The sequence below is a fragment of the Setaria viridis genome, chromosome 4 (assembly GCF_005286985.2).
Source record: "Setaria viridis chromosome 4, Setaria_viridis_v4.0, whole genome shotgun sequence".
Classification (NCBI taxonomy): domain Eukaryota; kingdom Viridiplantae; phylum Streptophyta; class Magnoliopsida; order Poales; family Poaceae; genus Setaria; species Setaria viridis.
This window is the reverse complement of record NC_048266.2, coordinates 33,869,288-33,878,736: the sequence shown is the minus strand read 5'-3', so window position 1 is coordinate 33,878,736 and position 9,449 is coordinate 33,869,288. Positions and strand designations below refer to the sequence as shown.

The 9,449-nt window shown below is 44.1% G+C and overlaps 1 protein-coding gene across 2 annotated transcripts; it reads left to right on the top strand.

The window, feature by feature from the left end:
- The first annotated feature begins 2,139 nt into the window (after positions 1-2,139).
- On the top strand, positions 2,140-6,571 carry LOC117852680 (glucan endo-1,3-beta-glucosidase 14). 2 transcript variants are annotated; one of them, XM_034734879.2, is made up of 3 exons: positions 2,140-3,050; positions 3,221-4,260; positions 6,365-6,571. In XM_034734879.2, exons 1-3 carry the CDS (start codon positions 2,993-2,995, stop codon positions 6,395-6,397), a joined length of 1,131 nt encoding a protein of 376 aa, XP_034590770.1. In that variant the 5' UTR covers positions 2,140-2,992; the 3' UTR covers positions 6,398-6,571. The 2 variants fall into 2 exon arrangements, with proteins under 2 accessions (XP_034590770.1, XP_034590769.1); XM_034734878.2 differs by lacking the exon at positions 6,365-6,571 and adding an exon at positions 5,345-5,534 and having other exon boundaries at positions 2,142-3,050.
- The last annotated feature ends 2,878 nt before the right edge of the window (positions 6,572-9,449 follow it).

Sequence of the window (9,449 nt, the reverse complement as noted above, 5' to 3'; positions counted from 1 at the left end):
TAATCCATTCACTAATGATGCGTTGTTATCGCGTAATGATTCCTGTTACTTTCTCGTACTTAACCACAATTCACAAGGGGGTCAGGGGCGATCCAGCGTCGCTTTCTCCGGCGGGGCCCGCGGGCTTGACGGATCGAAAATCCACCCATGCCAGCAGCTGATGACAGCGCGGGGCCCGCTCGGAATCCGTCGCCATCGCCGCAGGGCCGGGTGGGCCCTCCGCCGGAGAAAGCTCTCCTGCGATGAAGGCACGAAGCCATTCGGTGCACGGGTCGCATGGCTCTTTCGAGGACTTATCTGCAAAAAAGCTAGACTCTCCGATAGATTTTTTTAAAATTTTTCCAGTCAATGGCGAGGTCTTCGGATTCGAGCAGCAAAGCAGCATCTTGGAAAAGAGAGAGCTTTGTGGTGTGGTAGTGAGTGTCCGAGTGACGACCACTCCCAAAAGCACCACACCACATCACCGTGCCGTCGCAAGCTTTTGGTACCCAGCAAGCATTGCACTGAGACCGCCAAGAAAAACACGAAAGGAAAGGTGGTTGAGGATTAAGCACAACAGAAATTGGCTTTTAGTGCCACTAAACACGGTACGGAGGCTCACAAGCTCAAACCCAAAAAGGCCAGACGCGTGTGCGTTCCACTTTCTGATGGTGATGGGATGTGTTTTCTGACGGGCATCAACCACCTTTCGCTCCACCTACAAAAATCAGTAAACCACCGGTGCTAGTCGTGGATACCAGCGCAGAATTTGCTCGTTGTGTTGCAAATCCTTTTTTTGTTTTCCTTTGGGTAAGATAATGGGGGCTTTGGATGAGTGGTCAAGTCGTCGGGATGTACTGATGATTCGCGAAGGAGTAGAATTGGAGAAGAGAAGAAGAAGTTGTCGTGTAATGACACTTGCTTCGTACACGACGACTAAATAATAAGCTAGGCATGGAAAGTCATGAGATCTAGGTCACGAGGAGCATGCCTAATTATCTACAAATGATTCCTTATCTTTTGTTTTACGAGCTAACAATTTTCGTTCTATTGTTCTAAGCTTGCAAAGTTACAATATTTCTTAAATTGACGTTAACTTTCTTGCTCAATTCAAGCATTTTACATGTGAAAAGTTTTTCTTCTTAACAAACATTTAAAATCAACATGTCTACTTGAAAACATAAAATAGAGTTATATGTTATTCATTCCCACGGTCCGTGCATTTATAAGTGTTTTTAAAATAAATTACTTGAAATTTATTAGAACTAGGAAGCCTAAAAGAACATTGCAGATCGTTTTAAAGAGGTGGAATGCAAAACCACGGAAGAAAGCCAATCTCTCTGTCACTCGGTCATGCCACAAGCTCGCATAAGGATCTACAAGAATCCAACATGACCTTCATATGAAATACAAAATAGCATTCTTTATTTTCTCACTCATTTTTAGGTTGCAACTGGTTCAAAGTTAGTGAAGTCGATTGTGTTCTTCTTCCATACGTTCCTTACTCTTGAATTATCATGTCCCATTGTCTTAACAATGTCACTAATCCATCTATACCCAACCCAACTTCTTTTAGAAATCCTTGGAAACCATTAATCCTACAACAGACTATAGCCTATAAAAGCTCTATGATTAAGCTAACAAAACCTTTATCCGTAAGTAACTCACATACACCACAAAACCACAATGAATTCACACCACCATATACCTTTTCTCTAATAAGTTGTTACTTCTTTTTCACATATAGTATGACACACATAGCCTCCACCTGGAGATCCAACTTAGAAAACGCGTGCGCAGCCGACACACCTTTTATATTAACTCGTTTGCGTGTCGCTCCTTGACTCTTACAACATTCCTATTCTGCTCGACGTTCACTTAATTCTTGACATGCTCATATACCCCTACACCTCTGGTTTGGAATTTTGAAAAATAATGCCCATCAACACGGGAAAAAAAGGCAACCGCAAGCACAAAAGAAAGTCCTAGATACGTGTTTTAACAAATAAAATATTATAAAAAGTTTGCAGGGATGGCAACGCGAGACACCTTGGGACTTTGGAGGGGCAACTTGCAAAACGGCCACCCTCCTCCGTCCCCACCACCGCCGGTCCACGACACGCACGCACAGAGCACCACACCACCGCCACGCCGCCTCCTGCCCCTGCAGCACAACTGCTGCCTCCGCCTGCCCACCCCGGCTGCTTCCTCCCCTCGTCTCCGCGTTTTCAAAAATCAAACCCCGGCCGTAACGGCGAAAACCCCATCCTCCATCGGAGAGGGAGAGCCGGAGCAGTGGTTGCGGTTCCCCTCCCCGTCGCTCTCGCCACCCGCCGCCCGCGGCCGGCTCTGTGTCCGGGGCGGAAGGCGGTAGGCACCTCTGCTCCGCGCCCCTTCATCCCCCACCGGCGGCCCCCCTTCCTTCGTCAGGTCACCAATCCACTTCGTTCGCCCACCCTTTTCAGTTTGCCCCCCGGTCGATCTCCTTCTCGCTAAGCAAACCCTCTTCTTAACCCCCCCGCGGCCGTCGCCGGGAGAAAGCTCCCCGCTTTTCGTCCAGGCATCCTTCCACCACTTCGCTTTGCTAGTCCTGTGCTGCGCTACCTGTACAGTCCTGTGTTAGAGGACGGCGCGGGGGTCAAGATTCCTTCTTGCCGTGCCCTTGTTGGTGGTTGGTAATTGCGGCGGCCGTGGAGTCTCGGTGTGTGGGAAGTGAGGGATCCGTTGTTCTTTTCCGTTCTTGGCGATTCTCTTTCCCGTGCGACGGCTGAAGTGGCAGCGGCGGCGGGGGGAGAGCAGCCGCCGGTGCCCGGCCTTGGAGCGGCCCCAGTCCGTCTATGGAAGTTGCGGCCCCGGCGCCACGCTTCGGCTCGGAATTGAAGTGCGCAGCAAGGCGCTGCTTGCCTGCCCCTCTGACGCTGCTGGTGCCTGCCCCTCTGACGCTGCTGGTGCCTGCTGTGGCAGTCTCCTGCTTGGTTCTTGCTCCTCGCTGAGGGATTGCGGCACTGAGAGGATGGCGCCTACGACGTTGCTGCTCCTCTGCTGCTGCCTCCTGGCGTTCCCGCTACCAGGTACTGGCATTTTCTCTTATGCGACTTATTCAATTCAGTGGTTTATTGTTGTCGTGATCGATTAGTGAGCTGCGCTACATATGCATTCAAAGATGTTACTAGTATGTGACAAAAGAGGAAATTTTGTCGGGGGAAACTGAAATTTGATTGGTGGTGTTTGTCGTGACTAGGTTCGCTAGCGGTTGAAGATTTTGTCGGGGGTTATGGGATAAACTATGGGAGAATAGCGAACAACCTCCCTTCCCCGGATAAAGTGGTGGAGCTCCTGAGGAAGTCAAAGATAAGAAATGTCAAGATATATGACTCTGATCACAGCGTTCTCGATGCATTCAAAGGGTCCGGGCTCAACCTGGTCATTGCAATCCCCAACGGGCTTGTCAAGGATATGGCTGCAAACGAGAGCAAGTCGATGGACTGGCTAAATCAGAATGTGAAGCCTTATCTCCCTGAGACGCGCATTATTGGGATCACTGTGGGAAACGAGGTTCTGGGAGGCCAAGATCAGAGCTTGTACCAGCCACTTGTTGATGCTGTGAAGAATGTTTATAATGGACTTAAGAGGCTCCACTTGGAGAAACAGATTGAGATTTTCACACCTCATTCTGAAGCTGTTTTTGCTACTTCTTATCCGCCCTCTGCATGTGTCTTCAAGGAAGAACTCATGCCATACATGAAACCTCTCCTGGACTTATTTGCAACGACTCACTCATCTTTCTATGTCAACGCGTACCCCTTTTTGGCTTACACTTATGATCCAGAACATATTGATATCAATTATGCTCTCTTTAAACCCAACAATGGAATTGTTGATCCGAATAACAGCCTGCACTATGACAACATGTTTGATGCTCAGATAGATGCAGCTTATGCTGCTCTACATGCCGCAGGGTATGATGACATGGAGGTTCGGGTGGCAGAGACAGGCTGGGCTTCTAGTGGAGATCAAAGTGAAGCAGGAGCTTCATCTGAGAATGCAAGGACATATAATTTCAATCTCCGTAAGCGGCTCTTCCTGAGGAAGGGAACTCCTCTGAAGCCAAATAGACCAGTGAAAGCTTATATATTTGCCTTGTTTAATGAGAATGGGAAACCTGGAGCTGGCTCCGAGAAGCACTATGGGCTGTTCCTTCCTGATGGAAGGATTTCATATGACATCGGTGTCTCAGGTCTACTACCTTCATCTGCATCCTCATCCATGCTGTCCAAGAAGGTAAGCAATTGCTTCTTTCCCTTTTAGATTATGCTGCTGATTCTGCCATGAAGTCTTGGTATTATTGTTAGTTCTCATCAGGTGATTGTTGGATTGGATTTAAGTGTGAATGAGTCTGCCAGTTGTGGAGCCATGTTTCAATATTAGGAATTTGGGACTGTCGTATGATACCTTGCATGATGGTAGTTAATGAACAACAAATAGTTTTCTGGTATCTGTGATATTTTTGCAACTTTGGAAGCAACATGCTGCTGCACGCACTAGTATGCTGGGTCTTGTGTGTGAAAAATGTAATGCTGAGGACATCATGTGCTAGGTTTTTAGCCCATAAGTTTGATTTCATATTGTCAGCCAACTTGACAATCCATGTTTGAACATTTTGTGGCTCCTGAAATCCTCATTCGCTGCATAGTTCGGATGTGTGAATACCCACCCTTATTTTCATTGTTTTATAACAAAATAACATGCAGTGAGTGGTAAACACTGATGCTCAATAAAAAACACATGATGTTCACTGGTCAGAATTAGCTTGGCTAACTCTTTCCTATTTGAAAGCAAACAATTTTCTTTGCTTTCTGAAACCTCCTCTGTCCAGTTGGCCTGGGCCTATTATTGTCTTTTAACAAATTGATAGCAAAAGGTACAAATGACCTTTCACTGATGTTTTCTCAAGGGCATATTTTTACTTGTCACCAATCAATGCCAAATTATTAGAGGTGATCCTCCGATTTCATATCCTAAGTCCCCAGTCTTTTCCAGCAAAGCAAACCACTTAAGTGCGAAGAGACTGTGAATGAAGCTTAGTACAAAGAACTATGGGTGTCTAAAGTAGTACAAAAAATATGGGTGTCTTATACTCATTTATGTCTAACAAATAACAATTGCCTATGCTCTTCAAATGTAGGCATGATAAATACAGCACTAGAATTCAGAAATCAATTGCGGTATCAGAATATTTTCCTGATTTGTGTAGTCAGTTTGCTCCCTGAATTCTAGTGCTGTATTTATCATGCCTACATTTGATTTCTGATACCGCCTCATATTGAAAGGTAACCTGACTTGAGCACGTTATTTCTGTTTGCAGAAAATTCGAGCTGGGGGTTGGATTTTACACTATTTGGCTACAGTTCTTCTATCTATTTTCATTTTTTGGCCATAGTGGAATTGAGGACGGCATAGGCGCATAGCACATCTGTAGTACATGTACAATTGAGCAAGTTAGAATGTTGGGAATGGGAAGTTCACAATGAAAATTCAAATAATAGTACCATGCACATGAGTTCTGCTTCTTGCAATAACTATTATCCTCATGCTGATATGCTTTTTGATGAAAACCGTACTCAGTTTATTTAAAAAAGGATTCCTACTCTAAAACACTCGCTCCTCAGCTTTCACATTTCAGCAGTTGAAATGCCGTATCAAACTGTTAACCCTGTGAAATAAAATTATCTATTGTACCAACTTGTAGCCTCCTAGGGATTTGTTTTTCATTTTTAGCAATCAGGTTATAGCTCGAGCTTGGATACCTTTTAGGTGAATTTATTTTTATATGGGATGTGCATCAAGCGGCCAGGCTGACAAAAGATTAACAAATCATTGTTCTTTCTTCCCCTTCAAGCATTGTATCTTGACATATCAGTCACCATTTGACACTCAAAGATGCTGACCTTGCTGACCGAAAGATCAGCATTCTTTCTTGTGGGTATGATGAAGGATTGCACGTGCATCAATCCTGTGATCTGTTCTAAGAATGTCTTAAAAAGCAGTAGTTGCAGTACCTCGGAGAATATACATGAAGATATTAAACGGCATCGAAGGATATGATATGTGATGTTGCTGCCTCTTGTTAAGCTTTGCCGAGAGGCTCCATCCGTTGTCTGAAGCTCTACCTTATTGATATGATATTAAACTAAGTCTAGTGATGAAGCAATCATATCTTAACAATATCCCCATCATATCTTACTGATGGAGGCTTTACAGAGTGATACATATCCTTGCTAATAATCATGTATTACTTTCCGTTGCCATCTTTATAAAGAAAGGAGTTGGTGCAAAACTAGTATATATGGTCATTGTTTTACTGAATCACTCCGTCCTTATACAGGTGAGCAGGGCATCAGTTGCTGCTGAGGGATGAAGCAATCATATCTTAACAATATCCCCATCATCTTTTTTTTTTTTAAAAAAACAAGTCTGGTGATGTAGTGGTCACTCCTTTCATTTCCCCGGTGTCCTTTTTGCATTCCTCTTTTGATCTTTGCACAAAGAAAGAATATAGTATCAAGACAAAAGTAAAGGAAAACTTTTGGCATATCCTATCTTTTTAGCCCCTGCTTTAGACGAAAATTATTTCTTCCATGGAATCTTTGATGATCTCTCTTGCTCGTTAAGTACTGACGTACTGTGGTACGTGCTCAATCAGAGAGCAACTGAGCATTGGATGCCACTGCATTGACATGTGCTATGAGGTTAACGACGGATTAATTTACCCAGGGATTGTCCATTCAATTTGTACCGGTTATGCCATGCTGATGAATTGCCAGAAAAGTTTGGGGTAGTGCCACAAGGATATGGAGAAGCTCATAAATTGAATTAAAAAAAGAGAAAAAAGGGTAAAGGATGTCGGCAAGAGATGCCCAAGTACCATCGGTATTTGGTGTTGAATAAACAAGCAGGTGTGGCCGCCCTAGTATTATGCTGTGATTAAATATGGCGCCGTCCTTGGAATCTGTTTGGTCCACAGGAAGATGTGTCTTCTTCATCCGTGGCTCCGTGCCCATGACAGATGCCACGTCTTTTCTTCTTTAGTCCCTGAAAATTATCGAAAAAACTAGTAGTGATTAGAGATAATATAGGAAGTACTAAATATTGTTTCAGTAGCTAAGTGAAACTAGCAGAGCCATGTAGTGTTTTGTTCTAACTTTAGGCCCATACAGTTTCACCAAGTTTATGGGCCGATTGTACGGCCGCAAGTACAAAATGATTGATCTGTATGAGTGAGTGGCCATGGTTCAGGCCCAGAGTCCAAGTCATTGACACGGCCCACGGTGCCTCTGCCCAGAGTCTCCAAGTGTCGTGAGAGCTCGGCGTTCGTCCCGTCGGCCCTTCTCCCCGCAGCCGTCGTCGCATCCCCGGCGAGCTGCGGCCTGCCCGGCGTCCGTCCACGGCGAGTATTAGATGTTGCTCTTGCTCCACCGTTGCCGCCTCTTCCTCCACCTAACCCGCCGGCGCTATCGCCAGTTCGCCACTTCTCCGTGTGGGGCTCCGGTTCCCCGCCGTCACCGCTCTCCGTTCACGAGCGCAGGGAGAGGGCGAATGGAATGGAGCGACCGTGGGGTGAGCCTGCACGGCGGCCAGGTCGTCTCCTGGAGGAACGACAACGGCGAGGAGTTCTTCACCAGGAGCAAGATGACCCTTTTTCATCTTTCTTTCCCTTCCTCTTACTGTCCATTACATGTAATGTAATGCTTGGGAGCTACTGATAGTACTATACAGAGAAACCTGTCCTCAGAAAGACAGAAATTATATAGCAGTTTGACGAGATTCAATGCATAACCATTATTTCTTTGATGCAAGGGTTATGATTTATGAATAGTCAATGAGCAAAAAAGAATGCCTCCACGTTCTATAAATGAGTCTCAGAAAAGTAGGCACCATTCGTTTCAAAAAAGAAAAAGAAAAGTAGGCACCATAAACTGAGAACTGTTCTATCACTCATGCTAGTTATCGTGGGAGGCTGGAAGCGGACTAATTGTCTCCGCAGAAGAACTCAAAGAGAAGGTGTCCTACCTCTGTCATGAGAAACAGTGATCTCCTTCCAAGAAACAATAATTTGAACCGCATAGGAGATTGGGTTGTCAAGTCAGTTGTGAAGAAGAAACTGAAGTAAAGACAAATTGGTAAACAGCTTGCCCAATCAAACTAAATGAATCATGCACTCATTTTTTCTACCAATGATGTTGCCAAATGCCAGTTAATCAACCAAAGCTACTTCTTTTGTAAGCTGATCGCCTAATCTCCTTCCAAGGGACAATAATATGAAGTGGGTAGCCGTACTTGATTGTTCTGCTTGTTTTTTTCATCATATTACAGCCTTGCATCAAAATGCTTATGTTTGGACGATATGAAGTAAAATGGTGAGGTTCACCCAAATTTCATTCATCCTAATTTGAAGTTGTGTAATTATCCTTTATAGGAACCTGAAGAAAAAAACCAACTGCACCCCTAATGCTGCTCCTAAAACCATGGTATTCTACCATTCAAATTGCCTGGAGATCTGAACATTCTGTATTCCATGGAGAGGCAAACAGATAAGTAATTCTCTGCCTCCTGAAACTTTATTGTTATAATGAGAAAACTATTCTTGAAATATCAGAATCCTTTTTGAAGTACTACTATTATTGTTATAATTAGAAAATTATTCTCGAAATATTAGAATCCTCTGTTTTTTTTTCTCGAACACGCAGGAGAGCTGCGTATCATTATATCAAGTACTTAAAACATTTTATATTATCGTAGTAACTAGGTATCAAGTACTAGTATGCTAATGTTGAAGTATAAGTGATTTGTTCACCATTCTTTATCAGTTTTAGATTTTGGGTTGAACTGGTCGGTACATGCAGTGCATGAAACTCAATACGGCGGGTCCTCTATGTGAGTGGGAGTGTTAAATTATAAGTGAATTCCCCTCTTGTCCTCATCAGCGCTTAATCTTTTGGGTTGAACCAGTTGGTCAATGCAACTCAACATTGTATCATGACTAGAGACTTGTGTTCGAATCCTGGCTGACGTGAGGGGGAGTACGAATTGCCTGTCATTTTCTTTCAGTTTAGGCTCTTAGCCTGGACTGGTCGTTGCATGCAAGTCAATAGTTAGGTTGGAGCCTCCAATTAGACAGAATAACAAGCCACTGTTTTTCATCACATGTTTAGCATTTCTTATGGTAACAAACGTAATTATAGTAGCATAATGGGAGAAAAGACCAACAAGGGAAATGATTCCTAGGATGGAAAACTTTCTTAGCGGAAAACTAGGCATATGCCATCATGATCTAGTAATGTCTGAACGACATAAAGATTGTGCCTTTTGTCAACCACATAGTGCTGCAAATGCTTCTTTGATTGTGATGACTTCAGCATGAACTTCCTGCATTGTTGGTCGACCTTTTGGTGTCTCCAGAGAGCATGCAA